The sequence below is a fragment of the Capra hircus genome, chromosome 1 (genome assembly GCF_001704415.2).
Source record: "Capra hircus breed San Clemente chromosome 1, ASM170441v1, whole genome shotgun sequence".
Lineage (NCBI taxonomy): Eukaryota > Metazoa > Chordata > Mammalia > Artiodactyla > Bovidae > Capra > Capra hircus.
Genome location: NC_030808.1, coordinates 81363335 through 81380679, shown reverse-complemented (window position 1 = coordinate 81380679; position 17345 = coordinate 81363335). Strand labels below are relative to the sequence as shown.

At 45.7% G+C, this 17345-nt stretch overlaps 2 protein-coding genes across 6 annotated transcripts in view; one reads left to right on the top strand and one right to left on the bottom strand.

Moving 5' to 3' along the window:
- The window catches only part of MAP3K13 (mitogen-activated protein kinase kinase kinase 13), a 159670-nt gene extending 152573 nt beyond the window's left edge, over window positions 1-7097 (top strand). For all 3 annotated transcript variants that reach the window (XM_013963962.2, XM_005675172.3, XM_005675173.3), the window contains one exon: window positions 1361-7097. In XM_013963962.2, the coding sequence (XP_013819416.2) occupies window positions 1361-1462 (102 nt within the window). In that variant the 3' untranslated portion in view covers window positions 1463-7097. The remainder of the gene's footprint in view (window positions 1-1360) is intronic.
- On the bottom strand, window positions 7571-16698 carry TMEM41A (transmembrane protein 41A). 3 transcript variants are annotated; one of them, XM_018046988.1, is made up of 5 exons: window positions 16499-16698; window positions 13915-14155; window positions 11768-11929; window positions 11071-11209; window positions 7571-9421 (listed from the first exon to the last, which is right to left on the bottom strand). In XM_018046988.1, exons 1-5 carry the CDS (start codon window positions 16615-16617, stop codon window positions 9201-9203), a joined length of 882 nt encoding a protein of 293 aa, XP_017902477.1. In that variant the 5' UTR covers window positions 16618-16698; the 3' UTR covers window positions 7571-9200. The 3 variants fall into 3 exon arrangements, with proteins under 3 accessions (XP_017902477.1, XP_017902479.1, XP_017902486.1); XM_018046990.1 differs by having other exon boundaries at window positions 14002-14155; window positions 16499-16696; XM_018046997.1 differs by having other exon boundaries at window positions 9317-9421; window positions 11057-11209.

The following is a 17345-nucleotide window of genomic DNA, read 5'->3' as shown; positions in this document are numbered from 1 at the left end:
GATCTTTGTGTTAGAACATGCTCAAGTCCCTAGGGCCTTTACAGTTATGGAGAAGGGCCTGGCAACCCACTCCAGTATTCTTGCCTGGAGAATCCCCTGGACAGGAGAGCCTGGTGGGCTACAGTCCATGGGGTCGCAAAGAGTCAGACACAACTGAGTGACTAACACACACACATAGAGGATAAAATAACTTCCTCTATGAAGTAAGTAGAAGTATAGTAAGCCTCCTACGTATGAACCTTTAAGTTGCCAACTTTGGTGTTTGCGTGTCCAGTCACTTCAGTTATTTCCTGCGTCTGGCGTACATTGTCATGTGTGTGCACCCTTCTCCTAGCGGTTGTGCTTCTGTGTAATTTTACTGCACAGCACTATATAGAGTACAGTAGTGCAGTATCAGTATTTCAAGCCCAGGATGTCTGGAAGCAAGCATAGAAACAGCAGTGATATAGCAGGTATTACTGTATTTTGCAGGGTACTGTACTATAAGATTTAAAATGTTTATTTGTGTGTTTTTTATGTATTATTTGTGTGAAAAGTATTATAAACCTATTACAGTACAGTACTGTATAGCTGATTGTTTTAGTTGGGTCCTTAAGCTAACTTGGTTGGACTTAATGAACAATTTGGACTTACAAATGTGCTCTGAAAACAGAACTCATTTGTATGTAGGGGACTTACTACAGAGATAAGAGCTTCCCAAAATGGGGTAGTTCTCCCAAATGAAGCACGAACATAAAACTGCTCAGGAACGCTTCACCCCGAGATGCAACTCAAGCATCACTTCTGACCCTATCTCCCAACCTAGTTGAGGGTATCCGCCTCCCTCCCCCAGCTCCGCACCAGCCCCTATGTGCTGTCAGAACGCACGTACCACTTCAGTTAGCATACAGTACTGCTTTCTCAGAGGATGGGTCACAACATGGTTGGAAGAGTAGACCCTGGAGTCTGACTGCCCAGATGCCAACCTTAGCCTCCCCACTCACTCACTGTGTGATGGGGGGCGAGCCACTTAACCTCTCTGTAGGTCAGCTCCCTTATCCCATATACAGGCATGATAACAGCCTCTATTTCACAGAGGATTAAATGGATTAATGGATGTTAAAGCACTCACAGCAGTGTCTGGAACGTAGTGAACAATATATGGGGGACTGTGGTACACTATTTTCACTGTCTTTTTCATCATTGTCATCATCATCTTTCTAAGTCTTCTTTCTCCGTAAGCCCCACAAGGACAGGGTCTGGTCTCATGTATGTTAGCCAGTAACCCAGCACAGGACCTGTCACATGGGAGGTGTTCAGAATACATTGACTGAGTAATTGGAGAAAGGAATTAAGGTCTTATGTTGTCTTGACTTTGCAGAATCCTATGCAGTTTGAAGAATCGGACTGTGACTCTTCAGATGGGGAATGTTCTGATGCCACAGTCAGGACCAATAAACACTACAGCTCTGCTACCTGGTAATGAAAGAACACCCACCCTGAAGATCTCATGACTATACTGGCATTTCAAATTCACCCTACCCCCAGACTCTTCCCACTCTCCCCCTGCTTTTTTGTCTGGGAGGAGAGCTGCCCCATCTTTCTTACCCCTAGAAATGAGCTGCAATAACAGGAACATGAGACTTCACAAATCTCTGGAGAAAAATATCCAAATGAAATTAAGTCTCACTGAACATTTCAATCAAGAATGGCAGGGATCTATTTTATTGAATATTCTAGCTACTGTAACATTGATATTTATTTTTGTTTGACATTTTAACACTTTGTACTGTAAAGAGTGAACTATATATGATAGAGAAAAAGACAATAATTTCTTGCAGAAAAAAAAGAGCAAAAGGAGGAAAGGAAAAAAAGTGAAATTTAGGAGCAACATCCTTGGGAGTTTGTGGGACCAAGAGGTATTATTGCTACTTGAACAGGGGACCAGTTCTTTTGGCTGTAAGTGACTGAAGAAGAGCCAAAGCAAGACATACTGAGCATTTTAGAAAACAAAGAGCAGCAGAAGAAAAGCAATTCCAGGGAACTTGTAGAAGACCACACTAAATTCAACCAGCTTGTCCAGATGGGAGATGCAAAGACCTAGAAAAGTTTGGTGACCAGCTACTGGTACCCAAGGTCTTTGAGGGCATGGATTCAAAACTGTGTATGTGGAAGCTGATCTCATTTTTTAAGTTTAAGCAGCATTTGGTAGTGAGACTTACAGGTAGTGTCCAACCTTGTCCTTGACAAATATTCCACTTTTTACTGCTATCAGTGTCATGACCTTGGCAAGTGTGTTACCTTGACCAGTGTGTTGATTTTTCAGACTTGAGTGCCATTTTCCTGTATCCTACTTCCTTCCTACCTGTTGACTATGTCTTTTAGGGAAGAAAGGGGCAGGGGAGGGAGAGCCTGAGGAAGAGAGAAGGGTAAGACAACAGTGCTGGAAAAGCAAATGTGCAGTTTGTGAAAGGACATGCACAGAATGTCTCAGTTTAACTACGTGGAGAAGATGGGAATCACCCCTCCCTGGGACCAGGTTGTTTGTCTTCTAGAGTTTTATTGACTTAAATGGAACAGTCCTTGAAGGCAGCTAGGAGGTGTATGAGTCTGCCCAGTGTCCAGTCCCAGACCATACCTTATGTTTGTATTAACTCATTCTAACCCCAGAAGCTTTCGTGAGTGGCTGCCACTGTCAGAAAAAAGGCGAAACAGGCAATTTGCAAAAGGCAGCCCCTTCCCCCACCACAATAGCTTTTCTGTTAAATGCTACTTGTAAAGTGTATTTGGCTCCATGTAAATTTGAATAATTGGATTCGGAAATTCACAGAAAGAACAACTGATGCTAAGCAGAGATTGGAAAGATTTTATGTTGTCCAAGGCCTGAGGTCCTTTCTGTCTCCAGAATCATGGGCTCTGAGAAACAAACCAAGGTATCTGCTTTAAAGACATTTTAATCTAGAATTTGATATAAAAACAGATGTTGGCCTAGTTTCTGTCTCCAAGATTAGTCACTGCCAAACACCCTTTCTTGGCTCAAGACCTAGAGAGGATGGTTTAAACGCTTTGACACTGCATCAGATTGGACATCAGGCAAGACTTAACACACACAGGTATTAAACCATTTCCAGTACAGGTAAAAGCATCGCCCTCCTCCAAGTGACACTGATTGCATCAGCCAAAAAGCAAAAGCAGGAGGGAATTCAGAGCCGTTCCTTTTGCTTGTTTGATCCCTCCATTTGTTTACACTTTATGTTGAGACATTGATTTAAAATTTAGTGTCTATAATTTATAGCTCTTAGGTAGGATGAAGGAAAATGTTTAACTTATACAGAGAGCAGTATTGTTTCATTAAATTATTCCATTTTGTATGAATTCTGTAGCTGGACTACATGAAAGATCTTAAGTTATGGCATTATTATCATTGTTACTTTATTTTATAATAATTATTATCCTTCTCATTTTCTGTCGATCAGAAGGTGTGGTTTACGGTGTAGCACAGTGATTGTGTTGATTGCTAACCATGAGTTATTATGGATTTTTATGAAGGAATGAAAACGGAACTGCCATGTGGGAGCTCCCTGGTATTCGTCTTAGCTGTATTCCCTCATTTTCTGTGTACAACAACAATCATCTGAGGATGCGGGTACTGCCCTGAGGCCCAGTGGTTAACGCTGTGATTTTGACTTGATCACAAAAGCTCCTAGGTGGGCAGATGACTGAGCGGTGGACAAAGTTCCAAAGCTGTACACTTTCTAAAGTTTCTTAAGAAATAAAATCATGCGATCCATTAGAAGCACAAGAGAATTATTTAATGCCCTGAGAGAAACAGGCCTACAGGGAACCTGCCTGGGGCCTGTGGGATAGTTTCAAGAACTGGCAACATGGTTTGTAATCTCCTTCCTGCTAAATCCCTTAAAACCAACCTTTTTTCCTCCTAGTTAGGAGAATAAAAAAAGGAAATAGATGGCATGACCCAAAAAAAAAAAAAAATGCCTAGCTGAGGTGATGATTAGAAAAGTTCTAGCCTGAAGCCTAATCTCTCAGTCACAGAGCTGGAAAAAGCACCGTTTAAAGCCCATATGTTTCATCCTCTGACTTCAGACCACACTGTACTGTGAATCTCTCTGGCTCATTACTTCTGAGAACAGAGAGGCTACAACTCTGTGTCCTCTTTCTGTCCAACATAAAACACTGACCCTTCAGCTTTTCCAGGCCTTGCCCACCTATAGTGGCCAAAGAGAAACATGAAGGTCAGTGTGTCTTATCCCTTTCAGTGATGATCTTTCTGGAAAATCCACTACAATACCTCATCATTTTGATACCTTTTGAATTCCCATCTGGACTGCCTGTCATGATAATGCCATATATCTAACTGGATTGACTGTTAAGAGCGTGTTAGGGCCGCAGACAGTGTTGAATCTTCAGGTCATTCACTATATGGTCAAGAGCTGAATAAAGTTCCACATTGAACATTTTACTTATTTTCTTTAGTAGAAGTGACTAGAGGCTTCAGAGAAGAACAGTGTCTTTAGAGAAATGCCTTCTCTATCCCAGGCTACCCTTCATTGCCTGCTTTGAAGTAACCAGGACAATTCTGAATTGGTGTGTGTTTGAGAACAGCCCCACTGTCATCTGAAGAGTGTGGAATGAAGAGCTCAGGGAATTTAAGAGCCAATTCTTCAGTCTGACAACTGGGCGACAGCGCTTTAAGGAAACTCCCAGGACTATGATTTCAAGCTTGGTTGCAGATCAAAAGTTTAACCCCCCTGGGATGAATTCCACATTCGTTTAGCATCTGGTTTTGACTGACTGCAAGATAATGAGTTTTAATTTGTGTTGCAGATGAGCATTTGATTCGCATCTATTTCTAGATCCTGTCCTCTGAACAACAATTCCTCTTAAAATTGCTTAGCAGAGGGACTGAGAAGCCTGCATCTCCTTTGAAGTTAAAATAGACTTTACCACTGCTAAAGTTTAGACCTGTTTGCTAGATTGTGGGGAGCACCTTCCCAGGGAGGTGAAGAGCTAGCTGTGCTATAAGATGTTTTGGTATGACCTACTTGAAGTTCAGATATTTAAAAACTTTGGTATCAACAAATCTATCCTTCTAGAATTAAAGATATTTTTAGTTGTATTTAATTAGTACACTGGAGTTCCATTTCAGGGCCTCATTGTACTGAATTTGCCTCTTATCCAAGTAATAATAGACTTGATGGTTTGGGGTTTTCTTGGTACAACCTAATTTTAAATGCCCTCTCCCACTGTGGAGCACTGATGTTTTTTTCAATGTGAATGTATCCTTACTGACAAAAGATTTACCTTTTTCTTCCATGCCCTTATGTCTCACTCTCTACCCCCTTTTCTTAAAATGTTTCTACTTGAACTTCTTACCACTGAATTCTACAAATTCCAAGGAATTCCTGCCCTGCTCTGCTCATAGTAGAGTTTGCTGTATTGTGATTCATTTTTCTACCAAGCCAGAAATCAGAATACCACCACATACCACCCATCTACTGTCTTCATGCTCAGTATCCCAAACTGTGTTGTTAATCACCATATTCTTTCCTGCTGAGCCTGGACACAACCTCCGAACCTCTCACAATACAGCACTTGGAGCAATAATTACCACTTGATTGGAATGGTGTGCAAGGGGAGATCTATTTGCTGTCCCACCCTTAACCTCACAATCTCCTAAGGTGGTTTGAGATCTTGAGTTAGCCCACACGGGAGAATGATGGGATGTACCAGTATGCTGCTTATAGGTCCCACCCTGTGGCCAAAGGGCAGCATGAAAGGCAGGAAAAAGCCTCCTCCATGCCTCCACCCATTGCCCCTTTGGTGTATGTTTGCAATTGAATTCCAAAATGTCTCTTCATTTACATCATTTCATTGTGTTAAATGAGCCTGTTCCTTACCACCTTCTATAAGCAGAGGGTTAATTAAGAAGTCCTAGTTGCTTGCTTTTTCCTTAGATTCTGTGAAACTGAGGTACCAAAACGATGTGGCATCCTTTTTAAGACTTTCGACTTGTACTGTCAGTATGAATTGAGTGCCTGTCTAGGCAGCAAGAATTTTCTTCATTGCTGATTTCATAGAAAAAACGCCCTAATATACTCACACCGCCAGTGTTACCAACATATACAGGCTAGCACAGAAGAAATCACATTAGTCTGCCTGTTTGCATGTTACAGCGAATACTGCAGCACCTGTTCAAATTGGAACGGACTAGACTGCCAAGTGGAGGACCTTTGTAGAAACTGGAACACTTCTCAGGGACAGGTGGCAGAAGAGGGGAGCTCACTGTTCTGAGAAATAGGGTTACCCAAAAGGAGTTGGGTGAAGGCTTCCCTGTCACGTGACCAGAGCACACTGGCAGAATTTCCCACAGAGCCAAGTCCCCTGGCGGGCAGCAAGGCCACTGTAAGGGAAGCGAGTACTAGTCGTCCAGTCGTGTCCGACTTCATGTGACCTCATAGACTGTCCGTGAAATTCTCCAGGCAAGGATACTGGAGTGGGTTGTCATTTCCTTCTCCAGGGGATCTTCCCGACCCAGGGATTGAACCCAGGTCTCCTCATTGCAGGCAAATTCTTTACCATCTGAGCCATCAGAACAGGTACTGTGACGAGACTTCCAGCCAAGTCCCAGGCCTGCTCTCCAGAGCCACTTCACAGCACTCAGGGGAATGCTGGCTCCTGGCCCTAGGCTGTCACCTGGTAACCAGGCAGACGGGGTCCTCCAGGGGTTGCAGGTCAGAGGGAACCCCCACCAAAAGGTGCAGGCTAATAGGAAGGAGTCCTTTACTGACCGTGTTACTAGGAGCTCGCTCCCTTCGGAGTGCCCACTTCTTAGATTCTGGAAGTGTGACAACCCACTTTGATTCTTGATTGCAATAAAATGTGAGTTCAGTTTGAAGCAGATTAACTTCCTTTTTGGTAGTCAAGTCTCAAAATGAACCCCCTCATCTGCGACCTCTGTGGCCTCTCAGTTCTCCTGCTCCTTGTGCAGGTTCTGATGCCGGCTCTCCCTCTTTGTATCGACCAACTGTACAGTGATGGGAACATGAGCGACTATCAGAGCAAACAAATGCATGGAATTAAACAAAACGCGGACGTCACTGTTTTCTGTCCTGCCTTTTCTTTAGGGACTGCTTGTGTCCGGGAGCTACCTTCACAAGTTTTAGAATTTGTCAGGGAAAGGAAAACTTTACATGACTGGGTTTCCTGCAGCCCGGAAAAATAGGTGGTAAGAAAAGCTGGTTTCTGTGGCATTTTCATCAGACATCCACAGAAAGAAGAGACGACCACCATTGTGTGATTGTCTCTTCATGATTATTCTGCCACATCTGAGACAGGCGCTCTGCTCCTTCCCTACAGCTTTCCTGCTGTCCACCTTGCAGCTACTTCTCTGGCATGAAAACCCGACTCTCAAATGTGCCCTAAGAGGGAAAAGGCAAAAATGAAAATCTTCCAATGCACACAACTGGTGAGAAATCCAAGAGTAGAAAGCTAAGACACATTGGATTGTCTGATCTCAGGCAATCCCGAATCCCACTGGCAAAGTTAGCAACATGCACAAACACACAGCACACAGAAGACATATGTCCATTTATTTGGGAAACTGCTTTGCCTTTAAAGTCACAACTGCTAAGGCACATTGTTGCAAAGTCAAGGGGGAGGAAGGAGAGAGACAAACCCAAGGATCCAGGTAAAGGGCAAAGGGTACAGGCTTTCAGCAGTGCGGAGAGCTTCCAGTGTCTCCCCTCGCTTCTACCACAGAGCTTTAAGTCCAGCTGGTGTCCTCCTCATGCTCTTTCTTGTTCTCAAGCTTCTTTTAAAACAACACATGCTTAAAAATGAAGTACTTGTTATGTTTTTATAGATTATACTGTGTCCAAAAAACACTGCTTGGGAATTCATTCTTTATAGTGAACAAGTATTCCCAAGAATTCGTGTAAAACAACTGATCTGCATTAAGCCTTGGCAAGAGTCTTGGCCAAGTCAAATCAAAAGCCAGCAGATGGTGCCCAAGGGCAAGAGTTCTGATAAGAAATGATGAGTTACTCCTGTGGGGCACAGGATCCCAGAGCTGTTCATTTTAGGTGCCAAGGTCCTTTTGTCCTTGGAACTGAATTGATCTGTGCCAATTACAACACTACAGCTATAGAAAGCAGACAGCTACAAATTCGTTAAAACACAACACAACAAAGTAATCCAAAGCCAAGTATTCTCCTTGAATTTCCCTGAATTGAAAGATAAAACAGAATTATCCCTCAGTTATTCTCAGGAAATGAAAAAAAGCATTTGGAGGGTATGCAGGCTGGTACCTGCATACCAGCTGGTACGGTGTACCGAGTCCCTTCTCCTAACAAGACAGAGGAGGCATTCTCACACAGAAAGCACAGACTAGAAAAAAGGTACTGATGGTCATTTGGTTCAGGTGACTCGAGGGCTCTGCACAGATAGGTAAGCACTTCTCCAGAACATATTCATAACATACAGAGTGAGCTGCACTGATATTTAATAGTCTGATTGCAATCAGCTGAATTGTCTGGACATGCAACCAAGAGATGTGACATGTGGTAACATCAGTGCGTCTGAACAAAGAGCATTTCAGCAATCACTGTGCTTTTGAGCTGTACATGGAAATTGTATGCAGTTTGTCAGCTTGTTTCCCTTCATTAACGCAAGAGGTAGGTCATCAGCAAAAAAAAAAAAAAAAAAATGTATTGAAGAAACACTCTTCAGGAGACTAACAGGAAGTGTGGTATCAGTGATGTAGGTTCACGTCATCAATCTACATTTAGCATGTCCACAAGGGACGAAAAAGGATAAAGCCTGTCACGACAGCCGATCCCTGCGCGGAAGAGGCACGCCAGACAAGGGCCGTCAGCATCCTCTCCCGAGACAGCTCAGGGCTTTACAAGAGGCCAGGATGACACACTACCCTGAGTTCCTTGTTATTCAATAAAATACAAACAGGATTTCCTGGGAGGCCATCCATTTTGCAGAGTGTCTTGCTAAATCTTGGTTGGTTTGAGAATCTGATACGATTCACCTTCCAGAGCACAGTGTCCTTCGTGACAGGACAGGGCACACAGAAGAACAGTGTCCAGATCACCTATTGAGAATAATTAAAAACAATGAGGGGCTTCAGAGGACCACATCCATTACATACGTAAGCAACAGAGTCCAGGGAGATAGCACCCAAGAGACCCAGATCACGTGACCTTCCTACTATTCAGAGAATGAGCGTTGCTTGTTTCTTTCAAACGTAGGTCTTTCTGACTAACTTTTTTAATGAGGGTTCCAGGAACTAAGGCCACCAGGGCAATGGCCAGCAGTTTAAAGGCAGTTTCCCAGGAGAAAAGAGCATCCAGAGAGGTGAGGGTGGACAGGATGGAGCCTGTCTGCACACAGATGAAATTATATGGGATCAAACCTGGAGGAAGAAAAGGGACATCCTGTTACTCTGGGACAGGAAAACGAAGACCAGAAGTGCTTCAGAAAATTCACCAGTAATTCACAACAGTGACTCCAGTTTCATACGTGACTGTTGCACAATTCTGACTCCTAAACATATTTCCTCTTTCCCTTCTTCTCTTCCATTCCTTCCCCTCCTTTCCTCGCTTCCCACTACATTTGCCTCATTAAACAAAAGGACTTGAGATGGTCTGCTAAGATTTAAACATTTTTTTTAAACGGGAAAACAAGAATAAAACAAAATGAAGAATAAACAAAATTAAGGCAAAAATGCATAAAGTTCACTCATTTGCTAGAAGCGTCCCCAGATTTGGTTCTGAGTACCCAGCAGCCCAAGCAAAGAGAAACACCAGCATTATGAGTTGTGCAGTGTGCCCAAGATAAAAACAAGTTTCTTAGAAGTAGTAGTGCTATTTCATACTCTGTACTGTCTGTAAGACGTCATTGAATCCACTGGATCCCCAAAGTGACTGGTGGCCCAAGAGGCTGACTGTATCACAATCCCCCATGAAGCTGTTAAAAACACACTCTCAGGCAGTGCCCCAGGGACTCTGGTCCTCTGGGTCTGGGGGTAGAGCCCAGGAACCTGCATTCGAACAGCCTCTCCCAACTCTTACTCCCCAGACTCTGATTGGTTTGGGGCCCCCTGATGATCCACTCCTCTAGCGGATGATGCCTCAAGATGAGACTCATCAAGGTCATATAATCTGTCAGAGGCAGAACTAGAACCCTGGTCTCTGGAGTCCTTCCAAGCCTCGTGCACCTGGTTAATTACAGGCTGCTAATAGAGATACAGAGGCACTCTCATCTAAACGCTGGTCTAACAGAATTAGCTGTGGTTGATTCTGCTTCGATTTAAGATCTCAGCTTCTCCCAGGAATTCCCTATTAATAGCAACTGCTCAACCACAGATCTGTCGTGTTTGACCCAGAGGCCTGAGTAGTCTTTCCCTTCATTTCTAAAGAAGGTTTAAGAGAGACGATCCTTGCCTTTCGCTTGGAAAGGGTGGGGTAGTTTACTTCCAGTGTGGAGAAAACAATAGTCACTGATTTCACAGGATATTAGCCATTTTTCCATTCAGATGAAAGTGGTCCAAAGCTGATACTTAAACACTGCTGTCATCCTAGCCTTGCATTTAGCCAAGTGGCTCATTGAGGGTAAGGAGCTTGCTGAAGGTCATACAATTGTCAAAAGGCAAGAAGGAACTAGCTCTTCCTAAGGCAGATCTTAATGGAAATAGGGGCCAAAATCAAACAGGAAGCCCTTGCTCTGACCTTCCCCTGCCTCCACCTTCTCTTCCACTCACAAACCTGAACTCTGCTTTCACTGAGCCCTTACTATGGGCCAGGTCGTGTGTTACACAGATTTCTCTTCTAATCCCAGGGCCCAGCACAGTGCAAACACAATAGGCATTAAATACAGGCACAGAATGAACAATCCCTAATTGTTCCAGAAGTATTTTTATGGGTTTTCATGTTCAAGCCCAAGTTGCTATCAGGAACAATTACGTTAGACAAGGCTGGATGATGCTCTCCGTGAGCCTGGCTCACAAAGGCAGGCATGTGCCCATGACGACTGTGAGACTCAGACTTACATGCCACGTCTTACCGATAAGAACAGAGAAGAAGAACTGCACGATGGGGATGTTCAGAATCGGGGCCGAGAGGTTCAAGAACCAGTTTGGCGTCATAGGGAAGAGTCTCAGAAACAGTAAGAAGAAAAACAGGCCGTTTCTGTTCTCCTCCACCTGAAGCCAAAGACAAGGCCATTAAGAAGCAGAAGAGTCTCCAGCTGGTGAAAAATCTGTTGGTGCCAGGCACTGTTCTAGATACTTCTCATATTCTATAAATTCCAGGGCAGAGATTGTCTTCCTCATTTTTAAAAAGGAAGTGCCTGGGACTTCGGTGGTGGTCCAGTGGTTAAGAATCTCCTTTCCAATGCAGGGGATGCAGGTCTGACCCCTGGCTGGGGAACTAAGATCTCACGTGCTGAGGAGCAACTAAGCTGGAGTTCCACAACTAGAGAGCCCAGGGACCACAATGGAGACCTAGTGCAGCCCCCACCTCCCCAGAAACAGAGGTGCCTGAGGCTCAGAAGTCAGGAACCTGCCCAAAGACACAGAGCCGGCAGTGATGGAGCTGGAGGCTGAGCTCAGGCCTTCATCTCTAGGAGACATCAATAGACCCTCTGGAGCCTCCTGCAGCAGGGCAGGGGGCACTGTGGGAAACCCCTGCACCACACTCCCCTCAGGGCCATGCCACGACTTTCTAGGGACCCAGCACTCAGAGGTGCCCTCTAACCTTACCTTCTTCTGCAGCAGGAACACTTTGTCAGGAAAGTAGGAGACCACCAGCTGTTTGCCAAAAACACTGGAGAGCAGGTAGCAGCCCGTGGCACCCACTGAGGTCAGCACGCAGCACAGCAGAAGCCCCAGCCAGGGCCCAAACAAAGCACCGGCTAAAACATTCTGCAGAGGAAACAAACGCTCTGCATGAGGACATCCGCCAGCTGCCAGCCATCTCGTCTTGAAGCCTGGGAGGCCTAGGTTCCCTCCTCCTTCAGTGATTTTCCTGGACAAAAAACCCTATTCCCATTGTAAAGAGATGAATGAAGGGCGATGAAAGAGCTGGGAACTACAACCCTGGCTTCAGTCTTCTTACCCTTAAAATTGGGAAGAGAAAAAAAAAAAAAAAACTGGGAAGAGGATTAAAACCTCAGAGGACAAGACAGAATTAAATGGGAAAATCTACGCCTAACACCCAGCCTTCCACATGGGCTGTGATAAGTCCTGCAGACCCTGAGGCTCTGGGGAGGCAGAAAGAAAGCTCTCAAGTTATTTTTTGCTATTCTAAATGGACACAAACCATGGATTTCCCCTTAGTTGACCACATGAGCTTTACAGAATGTCTTGTGTTTCTTTGCTTTCTGCAGGAATTACATCTCTGTGGTATGCTAACCCTGGCGGTTTTGTATTGACCAGGTTTCTAGCTGACACTCAAAAAAGCCTACGATGAACCAAAAGGGAAAAGTGAACCAATACTTCCTAAATGCAGTCTGGCTGGTAGACATCATCCTGCCAAACATGGAATCCAAGAGAGAAAATAAAAGGACCTGGAAGCGAGAAGGTGGGGATATCCTCAGCACCTCCAATGTGTTAAGGACTTGACGACATGTCCAATTTAATCCCCAATAAGACCCTGTGTGGTATGCCAGCCTCACCTCATTCTACCAGTGTGAGATTAAGTATGGTGCCCAAGGCCGCATGAAGAAGAAACAGAAGGCACCCCCAGGGAGCAGCCAGCTCTTTGCCCTGCAGAGGGATCAGCTCAAGAGAGAAAGAGAGATGGGGGCAAGCCCGGGAGACAGATGGCCTCTAACCTCCGGCACCACACATGTCCCCATCTCTCTTGGCGTGGCTATGTTTGCTTTTCTTCCAGTTGCTAACAAAGACGCTGCTGAGGCAGATCCGGCCTGAGCTGAATGTTGGGGCAGGAGGGAGAAGCAGGACAGAAGGAAGCTTTCAAGGCTGCCTGCTCAGGGCCGAAGCCGCTGTGTGCCAGGCGCACCATCACTGTGTCAGCCCTTCTGCACCCACTAGGTCATTTCATCCTCCCACGTTAACAATCCCAGGGGGTTATGTAGGAGAGTCTCTGTTCTACAGATGAGGAGGCAGGGCTGGAGAGGTTAAATGGTTGGCTCACTGTTACACAGCTGGGATCTAAACCTACCCAAAGCCATAATATACATATACATTTATACCAACCAGCTTACAATGCTGCTGGGAGGACAGCAGAAATTCTCTCCTGTATCACCTGAGGTGGAAGCTGGTTAGAAGCATCCAAGAGCCCACGCGCAAGCCTGGATCTAACACTGCAGCTCCCAAGAGCCAGGGGGCTGCCTGGAAAACCAGAGTGACTCGTCCCCACCACTCCAAGTGAGTCGGAGGTTTCCCGACTCTCTCCAGCCTAAAAGCACCAGGAACAACCTGCATCTGTTCATCAGACGCTTACAAAGGCACTTCCCTGTGCCAGGCAAACACACAGGCTGTCAACAAGGAACAGGCCCAGCCCTCAGGGAACTCACAGACTAGTGGAGAAAACAGATTTTAAAAGAAAACCAACATGTAGAAGGGGACAAGTCTCAAGGATGGTGCTCCACAGCTGTCAAATCCTTAGAAACGAAAGCAGCAAACTTGAGAGGAAAGGCAGGCTCTGGAGCTGGAGGGTAGCGGGTGGGGCGAGGGTTCAGACCCCAGCCCTACCCTCTCCTCGCCTCGTCATCAGGGACTTCACTTCTCACCATTCACTTCCTTGTCTGTAAAATGCAGATAATAGTCCCCGTTACTGGCTCTTGGGAGAATTAAATAACGTCGAGCGGGTAGAGCAACTAGGACAGTGCCTGACACAGGGAAAGCTGTCAACAAACAATAGCCACGGTGGCCTGTCCTCTGACCTGTAGGCTCTGCAGCCTAATGGCCCCTCTGCAAAGAAGAACGTGGCTTCCTGGGAGGCAGGCACAGGAGGAGGGCAGGATACTGACCAGGAAGCTGGACCCAGGGATGGCAAAGCTCTGTTTGTAGAGGTAGGCACTGCAGAAGAGCAGGAACACGTAGACCTGGTGTTCCTTTCGGTATTCTCGAAGGACCTCGGAGAGTTCCCGCAGCTCAGCCAGGTCCGAGGGAAACCATAGTGACCTGGAGATTTGGAAAAGCAGATGGAAACAGTCGAAAACAGCCTCATACCTAATAAAGTCACTTGCTGTGTCTTCTTTCCAAAACAGATTTTTAAATGTGCCCATCATCTGGTCTGCTGGGAACCAGCAGATGTGGGAGGCTAGGATGATGGATGACCTGATATTTATAACACAGTGGAGGCAAGAAGAGCCTTGGTTTGGAAGCAAGGGACCTGGCGTAGCATCTGAACCCTGCTACTATCCAGTGGTATGATCTCAGGCTAGTCCTTGAGCCTTAGTTTCCTTATTGGAAAAATGGGAGGTTAATGGTGGATAATCACTAAGTTCCCTCTTAGCTCTCAGATTTTATGGACTAGTCTTTTTTTAAATTTTTAACTGGAGGCTAATTGCTTTACAATATTATGTTGGTTTCTGCCATACAACAACTTGAATCAGCCATAAGTATACATATGCTCCCCTCTTGAACTTCCCTCCCACTCCCCACCCTATCCCACCTGTCTAGGTTGTCACAGAGTATGGGGTTGAACTCCCTGTGTTATACAACAACTTCCATTAGCATCTATTTTACATACAGTAATGTATATGCTTCAATGCTACTCTCTCAGTTTGTCCACCCTCTCCTTCCCTCGCTGTGTCCACAAATCTGTTATCTATGTCTGCGTCTCTATTCCTGCTCTGCATATAGGTTCATCTGTACCATTCCCTTAGATTCCATATATATGCATCAATACATGACAGTTGTTTTACTGTTCCTGACTTCCTTCATTCTGTGTAACAGGCTCTCAGTTCACCCACCTCACTAGAACTGACTCAAATGTGTTCCTTTTTATGGCTGAGTAATACTCCATTGTATAAATGTACCACAGCTTCTTTACCTACAAACAATAAATGCTGGAGAGGATGTGGAGAAAAAGAAACCCTCTGGCACTGTTGGTGGGAATGTAAATTGACACAGCCACTATAGAGAACAGTACGGAGATTTCTTAAAAAACTAGAAATAAAACTACCATATGATCCAGCAATCTCACTACTATGCATATACCCTGAGGAAACCATAACTGAAAAAGACACATGTACCCCCAATGTTCACTGCAGCATTATCTACAATTGCTAGGACATGGAAACAACCTAGAAGTCCACTGACAGATGAATGGATAAAGAACTATTCCTAAGAGGCAAATGGACTAATTTCTAGGCAAGTATTAAACGCCCTGAATTGCCTTCCTTTCCAGGGGTAAACTCTCCCCACTAAGCTTTAGGCCAAGGACAATTCAAACTTCACACTTAAGTTACTAGATAAAACGATTGCTTTATCAATCACAAAGGAGCCAATTAAAGGTTCCCTGGGAAAGTGTATTTGTCCCACACCATAAACATAATCTTCTTGATAATATGTCAGGCTTGAAACCAACCCTTTCAACCAGCCTGCTTTTCACCCTGCTCTCTATATGGTCCTCAGTGTACTCTGATTCCTGTACAAGGGTTACCCTGTACAAAGGCTACCTTGCCTCTGCCATCTGAACAACTCTGGAATCCATCAATGATCAATTACACGCAAACCCTCCTGGTTCTCATTAGAATGTTTCTCTTACTCTGACACCCACAGCACAGCCTTCCCAGCTAGAGCAAAACAACAGTCACTGAAAACAGCTGTCCTAATATTCAAACATAAGTAACATACATCCTCATTATCTTCACAAATAGTAGGCCGGTTTCACGACAAACCGGCCTGGTAGGTATTTGTACCACCTCCTGCAAAAGGAAAAGCTGAGACAACCAAGAAGAGACAGTCGATAACTAATTAGTGAATAATTTAAAGTTGTCCATCAACGTTTTTCCTCAAGCCCGATATGCCTTCAAGTCCCAAGGGCAGATCTGACCAGAAGTGAACTGGGGAGGATTGAAGGAGGGAGGCTGAGAGCAGTCTTAACGAACCGGCTGCGGGTCCACATCGGGGCGAAGGTGGGATGCAAATAGGGGTCAGGCCTGGGCCTGGGAAGGCGACGGGAACATCGCTCAAGAGGCGATCCAACTGGGGGGAGCAGAGATGCTCCAGCAGGATCAGCCCAAAGTTAGGCGCGCGTTTCCCTCCGCAACTAAAAAAAAAAAAAAAAAAAAACCAGAAGGCACCAGACCGCACTCCCGCGCGGCCGACAGCGTGCAGATCCCAGCCAGGGCCAGGTCCCGGCTCCAGCTCACCCGGCCTGCCCAAGACTGAGCCCCAAATCCCGGCCTCCGACGCCGCCGATCCGGGAACCCGAATCTCCGGTTCCCAGACCTCATCCTCGGACCTGGCTTCCTTGCTCTGACCCGAACCTCGGACCCAGTCACCGCCGCCACGCACCTGTCTCCAGCCTCCTCGGCTGAGACCAGAGTCGACGCGCGAGGCAGTCGCGTGGACAGCAAGTACAGGGCGAAGGTGCTGCCGGCGAAGACCAGGAGGAGGCCGAGCAGGGAGTGCATCGCGGCCCCTGCGGAGCGTCCTGGCAGTAACGCCAGGAACCTCGCTGCCTGCCGGCTGCGCCAGCGGAGCGGGTTAGCAGACGGACAAGGGCGGTGTCTGCCCCGGGCCCCGCCCCCATCACCAGGCCCCACCCCCGGCCCGGACTCCGTGAGCCCCTGGGTCTAGAATCCGGCAGAAACCTTCCTTTCCGGGGAGGAAGGAGGGAGGGGGGTTCAGGATGGGGAGCACGTGTATACCTGTGGTGGATTCATGTTGATGTATGGCAAAACCAATACAATATTGTAAAGTAATCAACCTCCAATTGAAATAAATTTATATTAAAAAAAAAAGAAACCTTCCTTCCTTCTGCTCTTGCTTCTGTCCTCTTTCCGTCTGTATATATTTTTTATAGTTTACCTCTGTCTCTTTCTCCACTTATTTGCTGGGTCCCTGCCAGGCATTAGGACGTCCAGGGTGAATCAGGAACCCTGACCACAGCAAGCTTGCAGTCTAGTGGTCAAGATAGACTTGTTGACCATCAGCTGAACCAGAGGCTCCAGTCCAGTGCGGTGGGATAATCAAAGTGACCACGGAAATAAAGAGAATTTCCTTTTATTGAACTCCTACTATGTGCCCAGTATCCCTAATCCTCACAACAGTTCTGCAAGTTTGGTTTTTTGTCTTTATTGAACAGATGAAAAATCTGAGTCTCAGATTAAATGACATCCCCCAAGAGAGCCACAATTAG

What these genes read in the sequence shown, in the direction of transcription:
- TMEM41A (XM_018046988.1), bottom strand. Translation starts at nt 16,617, where the DNA reads ATGCACTCCCTGCTCGGCCTCCTCCTGGTCTTCGCCGGCAGCACCTTC. An exon ending in TGTTCCTGCTGCAGAAGAAG is followed by an intron (nt 11,210 to 11,767) that starts GTAAGGTTAGAG and finishes CTTTGGCTTCAG; the next exon opens with GTGGAGGAGAACAGAAACGG. An exon ending in CTTCTTCTCTGTTCTTATCG is followed by an intron (nt 9,422 to 11,070) that starts GTAAGACGTGGC and finishes TTCTTCCTCCAG; the next exon opens with GTTTGATCCCATATAATTTC.